This window comes from Monomorium pharaonis, chromosome 3 (assembly GCF_013373865.1).
Source record: "Monomorium pharaonis isolate MP-MQ-018 chromosome 3, ASM1337386v2, whole genome shotgun sequence".
Lineage (NCBI taxonomy): Eukaryota > Metazoa > Arthropoda > Insecta > Hymenoptera > Formicidae > Monomorium > Monomorium pharaonis.
The window spans coordinates 13,253,889-13,272,967 of NC_050469.1; the positions used below are offsets into that span (position 1 = coordinate 13,253,889).

Genomic DNA, 19,079 nt, shown 5'->3' on the forward strand with positions numbered 1-19,079 from the left:
ATAGTCGTCGTCGTCTTCGTCGTCGTCGTCGTCGTCGTCGCGTGACAACGGGGGGGATCCCGAAGTCCATGAACTCCGGGCGTTTCTCTCCCACCCTCCGAGGAAAAAGTCGTATTGACACAGTAAATATATAGGACAACGTCGCTGTTAACGCGTATAACGTGCAAAAATATACACGGTAAAAATATATTTCACGTTGTTGCTTTCGGACACGACACGTTAGCCCACCTGACGCCATTTCACGAGACATTGATAGAACATGTCGTTTTGTTGGACGCACGCGAGGAAGAGTCCTCGTTTAATAATAAGTATACTCGACTCACAATTCTACGGATCACTTTGTTAATGTTGTTAATTGCTGTGCGTTCGCAGTACTGTGCCAAATATTAAATTGAAATCAATTAACCGTAGAAAGCTGCTCATGCGCTTCTGACATTTGTACTCTAGTTGAAAATTCACGTAATTAGGAATCTCTGTCTTTAACTTTTTTCCGTTTCACAAGTTGCAAGATGGCAAGAATAAACAAAACCGGAATAAAACTGAAATAAGTATACACAATTTTAATGTATAAAAAAACTTGTTAAATATTTCAAATTATCAAAATTTTAATTAAACAAAAACTGTACTAAACTTGCACCCGGATAAAAATTGTCAAGAATACCGAAAAGTCAAAACCATAAATTTTTTAACGTAAATCAATTGTAAAGATAGAAGGGAAATTATATTCTAATAAGTATAAGGTAATCGTAATTATACACAAGATGTATCATTTTCCATTCAATTCGAAAGAACAAAAAATAAAAACTTCTGATTTGCTTCTGCGCGCACGAAGCTCGTGTACGACCTTGATTTTTGCATAAATGCAAATAAATGTTTTACAATGCCAATTCGCTAGTTTTCAAGATTACCATAAAAAAATGAATATACTCATTAATTGTCTATCGCGCGGTAACCGATAACAAAAAGACGGTTAAGGCTTGCAGCAATAAGGATCAAATGTTAAAACACGGAGACTCTTCCTGATCGTTAGCCTTGCATAAAAGACATTAATCGTTGATGAACATAATGTACATATAAACGTGCGGATTCAGCGAAACAATATATCCTTGAAACGTTCCGTGCCTCAAATTTAAGTGGCTAAAGCGATTTCACGACTAGAACGATAATGTTGCGCGTTCAGCAAAACGACACACACGTGAAGTGTGCGACTGCCATAAAATGTGTAAAATACATATATGAAATAGTAATTCAATGGCAATTTGATTAATTATAAGAAATTAATGTGTGGCAATTAAGATATCTTGCAAACATAGCGTCCCTAGAAATAGAAAAGTGACATTGTACCTTATCAATTCAGATAACAAATGAAATACGATAATAACGCCCCGGAGAATGGCGTGTAACACCGTGATACGGCGATTTAACGAAGTTTTCAACGAAAAACCTCCGGCGAGGAAAGGAAAAAAAATCCGCTTTGGTTCGTCGGCAAGAACAATTTATTGTAATAGAAAGAATTAATCGGAATTAGTCCTCGGTGGTAGCGAGAGAGGGCTATTTTCCCTCCTGATAAACAACTCCCGAGAGACAACGTCCGCCGCATATAGGAAATTCACGCATGGGGGCCGCGCGCGTGTCGCGATACTTAAATATTAATTCACCTTACGGCGTAATTATGCCAGAGGAAAGCCAGCCGCCGCCATCGGCTCCGCCGCGGCAGCCAACGGCAGCGCGATGACATAACGAATGTACCGTGTGTATTACGTGCATGTCACTCGCGTTGTCTCTCTCTCCCGTTGCATCACCGAGTTTATCGACAAGTCGCGCAAGAGCATCCGCGACGTCGGACGCAGACAATGTCGTCGTTGTCGCCCGTTGTCGTCGTCGTCGTAGTCGTTGTCGTGACGCAAATAATTGATAACAAGAATAATTCGCTCGGGCCCTTTAATATTTGAATCCCTCGGATGGGGAATTCTTAGAAACGCGCAGCAACGGCCCACTTCTCTCCCTCGTTCCTTATTTTTTCCTTCCTCTCTCCTTCTCCCTTGTTTTTTCCTTACGAACGCACTTAACGTTGCATAATAGTTCGCTCCATAAAACGCAAGTGACTCTCAATTTCCGAGAGCGTTGCAAATTTCCCCCCCCCCCCCTCGCACGACGCGATCGCGAAACTCCACTGCCTTACTAAGCATCGCTGCCAGATATTTGTTGCCACACGATACACACCGCACAATAAATGTAAAGCATCCCGCGGTGATTATAATAAGTACGCGCGCGTGTCGGTGAATGCGTTTACGACGTTACGTGATGGTGATACAGTGATTCTCAGACTGCAGATCGCGCAGCTCTACCGCGACGCGGCGGCGGATGGTTTCCACTTGCTGGAACGTGTAATCGATCTCCACGTAGTTTGCGATCGGACGATATTACATTTCTCTCATTCTCGGACTCCGAGATACAAATTAAAGTTATAAATAACTTTATTTACAATGATAAGTCAAAATAAACCTCTTCTCCAATCTCCTGCTCGACGTTGTTTTCCTTCAAAAGAGAGATCAATTTTAATTAATAATTGAAAATTATCACTAGAAGATATATACTCAAAACTCAAGACCGTATATCTCTTGAAGTAAAAAAAAAAAGAGTCACGGAGCTAAATGTATCATATATCAATATTATATTTTTGTGCATACAAAAAATCTTCTTTCGGAAAGATTTATACAAATTCGATTGTCTAATTTCAATTTACAATTCGGAAATCGTGACACGCGGACGATAAATATAAATGAAATGTCTACTAATTACTTACTTAGCATACACGTGGCAATATACTGCAGTAATTATTTTCCTAATAAATATTTATTCATTCAGCGAGGCAAAAGTAATGTTATTTATTTTATTGAAGTCTGAAGAATATGTAATCGCATTGATATTAAATAAAATTAATCATATAAGATTAATAATAGAATTTATCATTAACCTTCCATATCTCGATATTTTATTTTGACTAATATTAATACGATTCATTATTGTCAAGGATTATTCTAACATTTTTCCTTTCTTTGCATATTACCAAATAAACTGAATTCAATAAAAAGTGTTAATTGTAAATTTAATCCTTCGTGGTCATCTGAGGGTCCAGAGGACCTCAAAAAAGATTTGGCGCTCTGTAAGTCATTTTGTTTCGAAACTTAGACTTTATGCGCTATCTATCCGTAGTTCAAGGCCTCCACTAAGCGTCTCGACACGTGGCATAAACTGCAGCGTGTTAGTGTGCTTGTGGCAATCAAAATAATCCTAAAATGCGCCCTCAGTTTTTTCATAAAATAAATATCTTTTTTGGAAACGCGCCGTATGGTATAATTTTTTTCTTAAAGTGCCACATGTTTTACGTATCATGCTAAATTTTTATTGAAAAATATCAAGAATTGAAAAAGTTATTATTTTTTAAGTGAAAAAGACAGTTTTTTCGAAAACTTGCTTGTAAATTTTTTTTATGTTAAAATTAAATTTTTACATAAAAAAATTTTCGCTACTAGCCAATATTTTAAACCAATGTTTCAAGTTTATTTAGTTTTTTTTTGTCAAAATAATGAAAACTATTAATGTGGCAAGTGGAATGTGATCACAAAGGGTTAAAACTTAAACGTGACTAATTTAATACTGCAAAAAACGTAGAAAAATTTTTTCAAGGCTTTATTATTTCTCTCATTTCATTTTAAGACTTTCTCTGAAATCTGTCTCAATGCTTCATTTTATGATCCCTCCTTCTTTTTTAGCTACACTTTTCTTCGCAAATTGTTGTAAAAATGCAATTTCGATCGATTCGGATAAAATCCCAATGTCACAAATGTGGTACGGTCGAATACGATTATTGTCGAGTACACTTGTACATATGCTCGATGCGGGTTCTATAAATAGAAAGACGCTTGGTGCTATATGCATACGCAAATTGCTAAATTTAGATGTTTTCAGGGATTTTTGCAGAACGCTAGCGCACATCGCGGACGCACGAATACCGAAACAATTAACGCCTAATTTTTACGGATTAGCACAATTAATTCTCGAAGAATCCGTAATAATCGTAAATATGCTCTAAATCGTTTCTCTCGCTTAATTACTAGTCCGTTTTATAATTAATTAAAAACATTCCCGTAAAAAATGGTCTAACTTTCGCTTTTTGATGAGAAGGAAAGTGAAAATTTGTCTCAAACATTAACGGCAATAAATTCTTATTTTCCCTCAGATTTAGGCTCAAGACTATTTTTACGAACATGTCTTCGATCTAAAAGAATATCCAGAACAATTCTAGACATATTGCTAAATAATAAATTCTAAATGGAAAGAAACCATATCATCGTTCGTGCTATAACGGTCGCGATTCCGGCGACCTTAAATTCGTTTTCCTCGTTATCGATGCCAAGAGCCGAAATGTGCCACGTGGCCTACTTAATTTGGCACCCACGCGTCAATTTTTTCCTCAACTATAATGGAATTATTAATTATTCACGAGCTTTCCGTTGAATTCCTATTTTTAATAGAATTTCGGGTATTGTTCCTTCGATAGCCGTACCGTTAAGGTAAAAAATTTACAATGTTAATTACTGCTGAGCATTAAGATACATAACATTTTTATTTGACATATACATTACAAATTTGTTCCGATAATTAATTACGACTTGAAATAATGAAAAGTAAATTTCAAAAATGAGTTTATTTTACTTTTCGTACGTTTAACAGAAAAATTATACATCCTATGTATACCTCCTCCGCGACAAAATAATTTTTTCTCTTTAAACAAAAAGTATGTTACAACATAATAGATAAAATATAAAGCAACGTACAAAACAATATATATATATATAAGATTACGTGAAACTTTGACAAATACAAATAATTACTTTTAAATACATTAAATACTACACATGGATTATTTACGCTATTTATTCAGTGCTTTACAAACTGCACTTTTTACTTATACACATGCGCGCTCCGTACCGTGTATTTCCCTCTGTCAATTATTTACATGGATTTTATTATTTTCATCACTCACGTCAATAGGTAACACGATATGTTCTGGAATAATTCTATGAAATACAATAAATAACAGGGCTTAATTATGAAGCACTAATTATTCGCGATCGGGGAATACGCGGAAGGGGGAGAGAGAGTGATTATCGCAGGTATTCAATTTTGGAAAAAGAAATTTTCCCGTTCGCCAACAGCTTCGTGAACCGAAACTAAAATGTGGAAAGTAATAAAGCGTACTCCCGGGCTCATTATTATCAGTACACGCGAAATCTTACTAAACGACTTACGCGCCACGATAAAAATCAATTTCACTCACGCCGAGAGATACAAGGAAGAATACGCTCGATTACGGTTAAGAGATAACCGCAGGATCCCAGAGAACTCTCGCGTTTCCCACGCAAATTTCTCGTCCTTATCGCAGAATGACGTTATTTATTATTCGGCGAGCGGGGTAATTTTTATTGGACTCTCGATTAGCTTCAGCCGAAATATCAATGCAAAATAAATGCCGCTCCGTGATTAAGTGTCCCTCGCTGACAAAAAAGAAGCATCTTAATATTCATTCGTCTGCAACTCGTTCGTTTTAATGCATTCCTCTCTTTGAAATATATATTCCTGCTTACCATATCTCAGCTTGCACGCTTGTATTAAAAGTTGCAAAAAAAAAAAAAAAATATTACGAAGAAACGGCCATACGGTAATTAGCATAACCAGTTTCCGCAACAAAGGCCGAGGGGTTTGTACAATGCAATTACGGAAATTATCGGGTAACGGTAATTAAGTTCGCCGTAAAAATCATCTGTTAATTTCCCGGGTAGGAGCAGCAATCCGCGGCACGGAACGATCCGCACGTTATCTTTTACTAAGGACGGCGGGCGTGCGTGACCGTCACATGCCGCCGTCATGCAAAATATCTGCATTAGGAAGCGCGGGCGCTCGTCTAATATTCGTCCCCAGGAAGAAATGAATGCGACACGACTGCCGTCTCGCCTGCATACCGCGCGCGTACACTTACATTTCGCGCATGATCGCTAATTTAGTCAATGCTAATGCGCTCCATCGACGACGATACCGACGACGACGGTTTGAAACAGCCGTCGATGTAAAAAAACTGCCCGCGATAACCGTGATCGTGTCTTCTCACGGGCAAAAAAAAAATGGATAATAAAATGCATACGCAAACGTATGCAGATGAAAATGTAGCTATATATAGCGGGCAAGTGTATCGGGCCTTTTAACGTATTATCCGCGGAAAAGTGGGACGATTCAGCGTTCTCTCCCAGCAGGGAAGTAAAAATTCAGATAAATAAAATCGGCATTTTTAATAATAAAATGTAAACTAAGCAAGAGAAATGGAATACCCAGGGTCCGCGTGATTCGAAAACAGATACGTCACGACTAGGTCAAAGAGAAACGGCAATCATTGAAACTACAACGTCGCGATCAATTTTTGTTATTTATAAAAAAAGTGCGAACGCACTTATTGTCAGTTTTTGAGCGGAAAAACATGAAGAATCGAAATTCCCAACAAATTGGCGGCTCTTAAAAATCCGTCGGGTCAGCGTTCGCGACATTCTTCATACGTCATGCAAAAAAACGTCTCGCCTCAAAAATACGCAAGACTTTTGGACGATGTTTCCTTGTGCGATTCCACCGAACTCTTTCACAAATTCAATAATAATATAAATAATGTAGAAATGCTTGAATATTAACACAGTTTTAACGCGTCAATATATACAATATTCATTAAATTTAATTTAATTAATTTTTATGTAGTACACATGTAACTAAAATATGTGAAAAATGTTGAAACATGTGTAATGTATTACAAATTAATTAGCCACAATAAATTTTTTACATTGTAAGAAAATTAAGATCTATTCCTCTCCATCACTTGCAAGTGATACGAATAAACATTATTTATAATCTTTTTCCAAATTTCTGCATTTGTTGTATTGTCATTTCAGACAGAAAAACTTTCCTGAACATTAGGTCTTAAACAGACAACAAAGAAGCTATAATGAACCGCGGTATTCTTGTACGATCGTTCTTTTCATATTATTTTTAGAAAATCGTTTATTGCGATCTTACTTAAAATAACCAAAGTTCCGATTGTCAAAGAAATTCTCAAAAGCCTATTGTTACAATACAACTTACGGCTGTGACAGAAAATAACCCGACAGAACATTATTTTCCCCCTTTCTTGACAATTCTGCATTCTTATTGTATTCTTATTTCAGACGAGAATTTCTGAGTATTTTATATTACAAAACAAACAAAGACAACAAAGAAACTAAATCAATCAATACTTTTTAAAATGATTCTTGAGATTTATGACCATCTTTATTTTTTACATATATTTTTTTAAATCATTAATTATGTTTCTTAAAATTCCACAAATGTTTTGACTTTTTTCAAAGAAATTCAAAAGCATACTATTAGGTTGGAAAGCATACTATTAGATCAAAAAGTCTTTCCGTACTTTGAGTCGAATAAAAGAGTTGAACCTTTTTTTAATTCCAAGATTTAATGCCTTTTTCAAGGACGGAATTTTCAACCTTGTAGATCTTGTAGATGTAGATGAATAGAGATCACTAAAATCGAAAACTATATTTATTAAAACGATTAAAATAAAAGCGCTCTTCATAAAAAATAATTTTCTTTTTTACATAAAGTACGAAAAAACTTTCTTACCAACCTAATAAATGTAACAATATGATTTATGACCTGTTTTTCTAAAATTGTAACCAAATGTTCTCTTAATTGTTTTACATTATAATAATAAATACACATTATAATAACAGGGAATAAAATAGACAGAATAATATAAATACTTAGAAAATTTACTTGTGTGTTACTTAACTATTTATATAATATATAATTACAATAAATGTATATGTATTCTATAAGAATCTTTATATAATAAAGTGTACAAAGACTATTTCGCGACTTTGTATCACAACATCGGAATATGATTTACAAAAATAATAATAAATTTATAATATAAAAATAACACTTTACAGATTAAAGCACAAAAATTTCGAAAAAAAGTTATGTGTTTATTAATAAATGTGCAATATATAAAATAAAAACAATATATTATAAAATAAATAACGAAATCCAAAAAACATTTCACTTTCACACATTGTTATAATTAAAGTGTAATAACCAAAACCAGGAATGTCGAAAAAAAAAAAAAAACTTGTGCCGACCTGTCTTGGCCATTTTGCTGAAAAAATGTCGAATTACAAGTTTCACGAAGAACAACACCACGTATAGATTTCTTAAACACCGAAAGAAATCGAAAAATCCATTCTCGCGCATTGCCTCCTCCCTCCGCCTGCGATAATCAGAAACGGCAGAATCCCGCTGAAGGAACCCGAATCGAGGAGGTGCCACTTTTAGCCCGTTCGATAACGGGTTTCCTGCAACGTAGTGCGACAGTGGCACTATCCGCTCCGGCGGTTCAGGTTGCTTTCCGCTACACGTGCACCGGCTGACTGAGGCGTTCGCAGACTCTCTGGCCGCCGTTCAAATTTCTAAAGGCCTAATAGCTGAAATTGTCCACCACTTGGAACTTTTCTTGTCTCTGAGGAACTAGCAGAAGCCCGAAACCCCTGAAGAGCAATTCCCTCCGTTCCCTCCGTTCACAGTGTTCAGAGCTTCTCTCTTAAAATTTCCTAGAATCTAACGCAAACTTGTCTCCCTCCATCACTCATTATACCGAGTAAGTTTTCCCCGGAGAAGGAAACGATTCCACGGAACTTTATAGAATATTTAAGTTGCCGGTCTGCAGCTAATCGAACTTACTAACCTTTGAGAACTTGAAAACAATTTACTGCACCGTAGATATATGTAAACTAATCCTTTTTTTTCTATTACAAGGGGCGATTTTTATCTTCAAGTTCTTCAAAAAGTTATCTGAATTAATTCATCAACTGAATACAATATTTTATGCGTTTCAATTTTTAATGCTATGAAAAAAAAAAACGTGTCTCGTGTCAAATTATCGAATTACCTTCGTCGCGATAATGAACATGTGAATAATTTTCGCGTGGCTGTCACATCGAAATTCACGCGAAATTATATCAATCTTTACTTTCATTATCGACTTTTCCTTATCTGACAGCAGTCGATACACGCTATGTCATAATGTCGCAATGGAAAGAACAACGATACCTAATATATACTTAACTTATTCCGATTGTCCGCAATCGCAAAAAAATGCGTTATACATCATGTCGAAAGCGAGAAATTTATCAAAACAGCTCGGTGATTAAATTATCGTCCATTGCAATTAATTAAAATGCAGTAGTATTCGACTGTTTATCATACGAAGAGTTGAAAATTCGATTAAAAAAAAAAAAAAAACCTAAGGACAAACTCTAATTTCACGGCAGATTCCCCAACGAATTCGAAATCAAGTATTTGTCGGAATTTTTTATTTAAACATTAAAATTATCGTGTACTTTTAATCGTATAAAAATTTCATATTTTAAATAAGTAATTTGCATTGAAACCTCGTCACATTGCCACATATGCAATGTGTATCGAATAATCTTTATATTACTTGTACAAACATGATTACAAGGTAGCTAAAAATCGCTCCTACAAAAACAATCGTCTGTCATATTAATCGCGTTATAAAAATGATAACCGCGACTGGCAATTAGGCACGTATCAATAATTCGTATCGGCAATTCTGAACGAGTGGTTCCCTCTCCTTTCTTGATTTCCGTTCAAAATAAAGATACGCAAGTTGCACAAAGATCTCGTTTTTACGACCGCATAACTCCTCCGTTTAATAAACGACGTGGCGCGCGGCGTGTGCATGGCCGCATAATTTCGCGCTCAATAATTGAAGTATTTGCTGGTCGAGCGAATATTACGGCTTGATAGCGTTTTCGGGGCACTTTCGTAACAGAAACAGAAGGCAAATATTACGCCATTCGACGTATCGGGTATACGTAACCATAGGCGGTATGCCGTGGGCATACGATAATTGTATCGTATCGCATCGGTAAAAAAAAAATATATATATATTACGGCACCGCTTAGAATTTATGATAAACTGTCGTGTACCTTGAGGAGGACAAACGGACAATGCTTTTGTATCGGAGAGTTACGCGTTTTTGAATACTTTTTCGCATCTAATCTCCATCTATTTTCATCCATCTATGTTTTTCTAATAAAGATAAAAAGAGACTGCGTATACATTGGGACAAGGAGGGAAACGTATACGCAAGGAATAATATTTGAGATGCGAGGAGCGTCCCAATATTAGAGTTTCTGTACAGTTAAATATTCCACGAAGTTGAAGAATTCCACGGATTTTAAACTCAAATTTATATCTAAGCCGTCGTTACATATAGCCACGACTACGCCGGAGAAATTCCAATTGCAAATTGGTAGTATAAAATTACTCGCATTGTTATCGGCAATTATACGTCCGTGCGTAACAAGAAGAGGTACGCATTAACAATATATTTGTATAAAAAATAATGTGTAAATGGGGAAGCAGAATTTATGCCGGTATTTACCGGTTTATTCTTAAGCAGCCTTGCATTATTTATAGAACAACAGCTGTTTGAATCCCGTATGGAGCACACCTTTATTAGAGATTGATCGAGTCAGTTGCGTTATGCTTTTCCGGCATCCGCGTGGATACTTTAGCTCTTTCTTGTTCATCAAGACGTATCTTACACGACCGTCCATCACGAGCGACCTACCTATCGCTCGTTGCTGCTTATACGTGCCCAATCTCGAGTGGCTTCAACGTCACGAGAAATCCTCTTTTATTTCCGAAAATTTTCTTATTATAGGCACGTATAAGTACACAACGCGTGTACTTATGCAAACACAAACGCCGCTTCTGTCGCAAACGATTCTTATAATCGGCTTAGAACGTTCCGATTTAGAAATCCTTATTAAGAAAGTATATATATATATATATTCTTAACGACGTTTCCAATCTATTTTTAAATCGCCCAACTTTATCTTATCAATTCTTAAAATACCATTAAACAATCTCGAGAAATGAGAAAGGGTATAAAAAATTGTTGCTGCAGCAAGATCTGTTCGCGATTACGTGGAATATCGCGAGTCTTTTATCTTTTATTTTGAAAGACTAGAAAAATGATTGAGATGCGCGCGTGTTTGGATGTGAGGACAATCGTTCCTAATTGTGAACCAGATGTGTATCGTAATTGAGAGACTCTCTCAAATGGCATTCCGTATCGATGAACATTTCGAATCGTAATCGTTTTGGTGATTGCAATATTACGTGACGTATGCGGCATGCGTTGAATAGCCGGTTGTATCGAACATTTTACGAAACTTTGGAAACCGCAGCTCTCGACCGAGATTGGTTTCGCGTCGATCGTTTCAAGTGCGTACTGCCGCCATGCTTGCGTACCTGATCATTGATTGATCTCTCCTTAATTTCCTTGTATTTATATCACGCAAATTACGCTTCTAGCGCGGGGAAAATTGTGTAACGAACGACGTGTTGTAATTTATGCAGAAAAAAAAAAGGGGGGCAAGCTTCGAGTCGACTTTTTATATTTTATCGCGCGCCGCAAAGAAAGTTCCGGACGATGTACTCACGTTGCACGGGTATTCGCGTACATCGTCGCATCTTCCCACTTATTTTTAGCCCCACGCGAATATTTCTTCTTACGCGATACGATTTCTTTTCCATAATTCGCCGCGCGCGAAGGAAGAAATTGCGGGAGAACGTGTCGAGCGTAAAATATCATATGCTTGCCTCGTTTTACTTTTTATCTCCGATTGCAAGGATCGATCCGGACTTTCATAAACCGTTTCATAAACAGCCACGGCAAGTGCCTACTACATTAACATGTTCGCGATAGCATTAAAGCGTTACGTAACGTACACGCGGATTATCTTCGGAAACAGGGACACGGAGAGGAGGAGGAGAGCTGCAGCTTCATCCTGAAAATTGTCCGCCGTTTGTAATTGGATATTTTCGCGCCCGGCTCTGGCGACACGGCCTCTCTCGCTCTCATTGATAACAGCGGTTTATGTATGTATTTTTAGATCTCCCATAACACACTTGCAGATGCGGTGCGGTTGCTGCTGCGAGCGAACGACGAGAATGGGTTACCACCTTTCCGCGTGTCGATTAACTTGTTTGCGCGCGAAGAAAACGCGGGTCGTTCGTGGGCCCCGCGACAGCATTCAGCAACTCTTCTTTTTTCCTCGTCGTCTCGAGCCTCACGGAGAATACGAACGCGCGGCATTTCCGCCGAGCATTTCGTCCGCAGTTAACCCAAGATACGTTAAATGTCGAACGAACACTGGAATTGGAAATATAAAATTGCCGGGGATGTAAAATATAATTCTCTCGCGTAAAGTTCATGGGGTGAGCGCGCCGTCGTTTACCGAAAATTAAAATTAAAACATCCAGTTTTCGTAGATAGAGAGCGAGCGAGAGAAAGAGAGACTTAAAACGAGCTTCCCTCGATCGTTGAGAATAACACGGCCGGTTTCGAAAGCGCCGCAAAACCTGCGCGTTTCAGCCGTGTCGTGTCTCGCTGTATATACCAGGAGAAAGTGATTAAGATCTCCCCCCTTCCTGCCGTGATATTAACTCCTTCACCCTTTCGCTAAAAACACACGTACACGCGGGACGTATGCGGAACTACCGTAGATTTTTTAGGGAACGAAAACTCTGTATTCCCTTTTTTTTTTTTTAAATAGAAATGTGACCCGAAAGAAATAATTTAGAAACGAAAGATGATTTAGCGCGTTCCGGAGATGCGTACGCACAACACTTGTCGGGAAATAAAAGAAAGTAAGAGTGAGGAACGTTGATAAAAAAAACGATTATCGATTGCTGAAGGTCTCCGTGAGGCGTAAACACGACGAGGGGAAGTTGCAGCAGGCGTTATGACGTGTTTTCGACACGCTCGGCGCAATCTGAGTCAACACGGATCGTGATCTTTCTTTTTCGAAACGTGATCACTCTTTTCGGGAACAAGCATGTCTATAAAAAAAAAAGAAGAGTTCACGCACGAAGGACAACATCGCGCGGCAGCAAAGCGTAAGGTCGAAGTCCACCTTATGTATATTCGTGCTGAAAGAAGAGTTAACCGTCGTCTTCGCGCGTCCGCAGAAAAGTCATATACGCGCTAGGAAAAAAAAGTTACATCGTCATCGGATTGTCAAAGGGTCTGTCAATGGTAATAGACCGCCTTCTAGACTCTTAAGAAATTACTTTGAGAATTTGACCTTTTAAAAATAAAAAGATCCGGAAATACCTGTTATTAATAAAATTGAAAATGGTACAAAGATAGAATAATAGATTTGAATGGGAATTTTTGAAAAATGGAAAAAATTATTTGTTCAAAGTTTGAAGGCCATCCCAAGTTATTGAAAACAGAAAGCATTCGAAAGAATGCCATTGTTTGTTTGTGCACTTTCTTTATCTTTTTTTCTTCTTTGTTGCCATTGTTCTCGAAAAATTCTTTCTCTCGAAAGTCGATCGGACAGACCATTGGCATTGAAACGGAAATTTTCACCATAAAAGTACCTAACTCGAAATATTTTTTTACGGAACTGCAGGTTTTGTATGTTTAGTAAAAGGCTTTCAAATATTTAGCGACTGATGTGAGAGAGAGAGAGAGAGAGAGAGAGAGAGAGAGAGAGAGAGAGAGAGAGATAAAAATCCTAATGACTTTTCCCCACGTTATTTAAAGAACAATTTATTTAAATATAAAAAAATTACGGTTTTCTAACGTTCGTCAAAAAGTTTTATTAGAATAAAAAATAAAATATGTACCTGCTTTCTAAAGTAATAGCGTTTTTTTATTTTATTGTTAAGGGGATGCTAAAGCTGTCCTGTTTTTACCCGATTATTTTGATTATTTCCAATTCATTACATCTTTTAATTGTACTTACAGAATTAAAAATCCTTTTTTACAAATAAAGTACGGACGATAACATAATGCGCACGTAAGAATTTTTAACAAAAAAACGAAAAAAAATTTAATTTAATTTTCAAATTAAAGTTGTAAATACAATTGTAAATACAATCTGTAAATACAATTAAAAGATTAATGAATTGGAAATAATCAAAATAATCAGTAAAACAGGACATCTTTAGCATCTCCTTAAAAGCTGATTATTCCACCTGATGATATATATGTCTTTATTTATTAAAAAAAAATTAAGACACATGCTTACCTGATAGATAAGTTTATTAAGAAGCTAAAACAACCGACCCGAAATCTTATTTAAGATTTTATTTGAAGTATGTTAAATTATCGTCTTCGAAATGAATCGTTAAAATTGTAAATGTTACTTTATACATTCTGTACACGTCATTTAGCTGCTTTCTCCCTCTCTATTGGCTGTACGCATCATTTAAAAAGCATCCAAAAAGATAAATAGAAAGCTCTTTTTATATCTGTTTCTCTTTTTCCGGAGTACTAAATCGTATCTACGGTAAACATGATAAGTATAAACAGAAATGATAAATTTTTAAGACCACGAACGTTGCGATCGCTAATACCGGTGTATTTTGCACTTGAATAGTGAATGAAGAAATGTTAAACAGATCGATGCCTAATAGGTTTTAAGAAGCGCTTTAATATATCAGCCGCACTTATACATATGTATACATATGTATACATATATGACCTGTTGAAGCCATGGTAAATATCATGTGCTGTAAACATGGTCCGCTGGTCGACATAAATTTTGCGTCTTAAAAATATTGCAAATTGCAAATTGTCCATTCATTTATTTAGCATTCGGTACCTATCGTATCTATTTTTCAAACAACCAGGACGTGGAGTACATTCGACCAAGAAAGACGATTGTTTCCGAATTATCGAGGAATGATCATGAGCTTGATCGGCAACAAATCGACAAAAAACACGGCCTTCTTGCGAGAGCGAAAGGTAAGACGATGTAATAGAATAGACTATCATCGTCATCGATATGGATGGTGATTGTACCTCTATTAGATCTTTTCTGATCGTTCCAGACTTCGACGACGACGCTAGAGGGGCTCGTCGCACGCTCGACATTCGAATCTTCCTCGGTGCAGTCGATCACTTCGGAGACCTCGTGAACGTAAACGACCGCCCTGGAGTCCTCCTGAACGCAGACAGGCGTCTCGGAATCCTCGTGGGCGCGGGCAGGAGGCTCCCTGGAGCCTTCGCGACCGGTGACGTCGCCGATGACGACGACGTCGTCTTTCGCCGCCTCGTCGAAGTCGTTAACGTCGAGGTCGTTTATGTCCTCGACCAGGCCGGAAGAGAAGGAGGACCCTTGCCGGCTCTCCTCCCAGTGATCCGAACGCCTGGTCTCGTTGACGATCAGGATCCCGGTGGGGTCGACGCTGAGCAGCGCCCCATAGTGATTGTAATTGCTGAAGATGACGTCGCTCAGGTCGCCGCAGTTCTCCTCGAAGTAGCCGCTCTCCTTCTTCGCCGGGGTCGAGGCGCCGTCGCTCGTCGTCACGGGACTCTCCTCTTCCTCCATCGCGGGACCCGGGGTGCCGATGCGTGCCGCGTACGTCACTGTCGTCGTCGCGGCGCAGAGCAATGTCAGCGGGAACGAAGGCAAAAAAGAAGCAGGAAGAAAGAGGAGGTAGGGGACGGCAGACCGGCAATCGACATAAGTCGAACTTTACGCTTGACGACCGTGAAACGTTTATTGCTGCTGCTGCTGCTGCTGCTGTTCGCCCGGATCGCTCTGCCTATCCGGTTGTTTCCGGACAACAGCTGATTGACGATTGACGATCCTCTCGAAAGGTTCAGCTTGCACCGCAAGTGCAAGGCGCTATCTCGGCCGAAGGTCGGCAGGTGGTCATTTCTTTCTCAACGTAAACAACCGTAAGTTTACGTCGGGTCGCCGCACCACTCGCTTAATTGTCATCGCGCAGCGGAAGCGGCCGGAACGCACCGTGATGGGCCCGTGTGATGTTGATGACGGCGGCCGGGATGGCCAGAGGCGCATTCGTTAAACGAAACGAACGTAAACGTCGTCGGTTATCCTACTGACACACTTAGGGAGCCGACGCAGCGTTGGACGGCGCGACACGCTGCTCGCGATCGGGCCGCTCGCACGATCGTCGGCAGCGAATGAATGCTGCTGCGGGCCTTGACCAGATTCGCCAATATCTCGCGCGCGCACACCGCTTTTCCACGGGAGTGTCCGTGCAGCCTCGTCGGCTGCGAGACCACCACGCGGTAGGATCCCTTCTGTCTGGCCTGACGGAACCAGCGTCTCGACCTTCGTGTCCACGAGGTTTTTTTGTGAATACACACAAACGGCACACACAAGTTGCCCTCGAGTATCGTCGTCCCTCTGGCCACGCTTTCTAGACGAGGAGACGTCGCGAGCACTTCCGAAAAAAAAAAAAAAAACGTCAAGCTCGCGTCGAGAGGAGACTAACTCACTTTCACTCGAAATGGCCCGCGTTTCGATAAGAGAACAGGTGCGAGGTCTCTCGAACGGGGGCCCTCCTACCCCCCGCCCCGCGAAAGAGAGTGCCCACGGCCTCGTACGGTGTCGTGTTGTCGCCCTAAACGACGAGCGCACGACCGTCGAGATTATCGCGTCCACGTATGCGCCACCATCGTGCGCTACCACGGCATCTATACCGTGTAACACGAGCGAATTTACACGAGATAATGCGAACAACGAGGATCTACGCGACTACTCCTCGCGCAGAGTCGTTCTGGACTGAGGAAACCTGACCGACGGACCCTCTACACGAGCCGGAGCGCTCACCCACCCCACCCCGATCCGACTTACCCTCCCTCCGACGCCGTCCGTTCGAGTGCTAACAGCTGATTTGGAAAACACCGAGGCCCCCCCCCCCCCGTTCCTTCGTCAGGAACGGCTCCGGAGCAACGCTGTGCCCCGCGGTTACGTAACGCGACCGAGCGTGCGGGAAGGAATCTCGAGGGAATCGAAATTAAATGTAATCACGCGCGTATCGCATGGTAAACGAAAAAAAAAAGATGTCAGCAAAATATATGAAAATATATAATTTGTGCATTTTTTACGGGGTGAATAGCGGATTTGATCAAAATTTTCTCAGTTCACTTTTTTTTCCTACGAAATTGAGATAGCTTCTTAAAACGATGCAAAATCTCAAGATAAGTTGCACAAAATAAATATCTCAATTCCGTAAAAAAGAATGGAGTCAAGAGATTTTCGAATTTAGCTGATGATTTATCCCGCACCATTGGCTGCATCGTATTTCGCTTCGTGTAATTAATTTAATTAGCCGAACAAAAAATATGCCGCCGTACGTCAAATATATTGTAATAAAAAAATAATATGTAAAATTGCACGAAAAACGTAGTACATAAACATTTCCATCAAGTGATTTTAAAACTTGTTTTTTACATCTAATTTTACATATCGTTTTTGCGGTACATAGTTGTCACGATAAAATACAAAAATTCGAATAACAAGTAAATGTAAAACAAATTTTTTAAGAATCTTATTTTTTTATAGCTGATTAATTTTTTCCATGATAAAACTTTAAAACAATAATTGTCATAGAAAAATATAAAAATTCGAATAATTATTCAACATTTAAATAAAATTTTGAAAGTTTATTCGGCTATGGAAATAAGACTCAAAATTTTTTTGGAACATAATCGTACGTCTTTTGGACGTATGACATTTTATCACGTCAGAAGCACTGAGCTCCGCTTTGTCTTTACCATACCTTTTTTCAGGTATGGAACGGATTCACAAACAGTATATATGATACATATACGAGTTGTCTGTTGGAACGAGCAAAATAAACTACTTCGAAAATCAGGAATATTATGCATTACAAGCGAAAGTAGGTGTTGACTTCTTGATAGAATTTCGAACATCATTGAGAGTTTCTTTCAAAAATTCACCAACGCGACTAACGATCGAATTTAAATGATCATTGTTCGACAAAGTACAAAAGAAATATACAATTTAATGCAAAATTTATTAATATTAAACAGCATGATGAACCAATTAAACGTAACATAAAATACGATATATAGTAAATTTTTTTTGACAGACATAAACGTGAAAGGTATTTTTCTTGGTAAAAAAAGGACGTATTTTCAATGATTAAAATACAAAAAATGTGTGCGGACCATTTAATTAATTCTTGTAAATGTACAGAGAGATAGTTCACAGAGAAACACTATACAGAGGCATGGAAATATTCAATCCATTTACAATCGTAAATTTACAAGCTGATACTGCTTCGCTTTATAAACGCACCGGATTAAAGTTCAGAAACCATCGTCGTGCTCGAACTGGTTTACCTTTGACCTTTTGTAAATATTTCATGGGGCTTTAATGGTAGTATAATAGTATAGAACGTTCCCTCCCTTTAGTATAACTTTCAAACGGCCTGAATGATTTTTCGTGCGTGAAAAATTTTCGTGATTGTTGTATTAAGCGCAATGATTTGTATAAATATTACAAATATGACTATTATATTGAAGATTGTTATATTAAATTTTATATACGAATTTAATTATAAATTGTAAATATAAAATGTTAATAAAAATTGACAGTGTTCAATGTAATTATTTACAGCAAATTTCCAATCAATGCTGATACAAGTCTCTTTCAATAAATTAACAAGATACAAATATAAAAAATTATTTATTTACAAGATAAAAATGGTCGTAACCATGCATTATATTTTGTTAAAACATTTTTGTGTCACAATCACAATAATTATAACAAAAGATTACAATCAATTACATATAGCATAAATAAATTGGAGATTAAATTCATCAACTAACTTACAGTTCGAGAGCTTCAGTTAAAAATCGCGATTTAACGGCGGCGTTCGTGGTCGATTGGATAATATTCATGCAAGTTTTCTCCAGGAAAGTCAGCGTCAGTGGAATCATCTCCGGCGATATTGTCTATCGAAAACCCGTTTGTTTATAAAAACAATACGATTTTGTCGACTTCGCGCTGTTTTTTATCTTCAGGGAGAACAGGATTAGTGAGACAAGACAATCAAGACAATTTAATCATATTTCGCGTGACAACAG

At 38.3% G+C, this 19,079-nt stretch overlaps 1 protein-coding gene across 3 annotated transcripts in view; it reads right to left on the minus strand.

Annotated features, from left to right (window-relative positions):
- Nucleotides 1–19,079, minus strand: part of LOC105829350 (ribosomal protein S6 kinase alpha-5) — a 41,047-nt gene that overhangs the window by 15,268 nt on the left and 6,700 nt on the right. The window contains exon 1 of one of the 3 annotated variants that reach the window (XM_036284683.1): nucleotides 15,012–16,764. The exons of the other annotated variants lie outside the window; for them this stretch is intronic. Coding sequence (XP_036140576.1) covers nucleotides 15,012–15,540 — 529 coding nt within the window. The 5' untranslated portion in view covers nucleotides 15,541–16,764. Of the gene's footprint in view, nucleotides 1–15,011; nucleotides 16,765–19,079 lie in introns of those variants that run through there. 3 annotated transcript variants of the gene reach the window in all.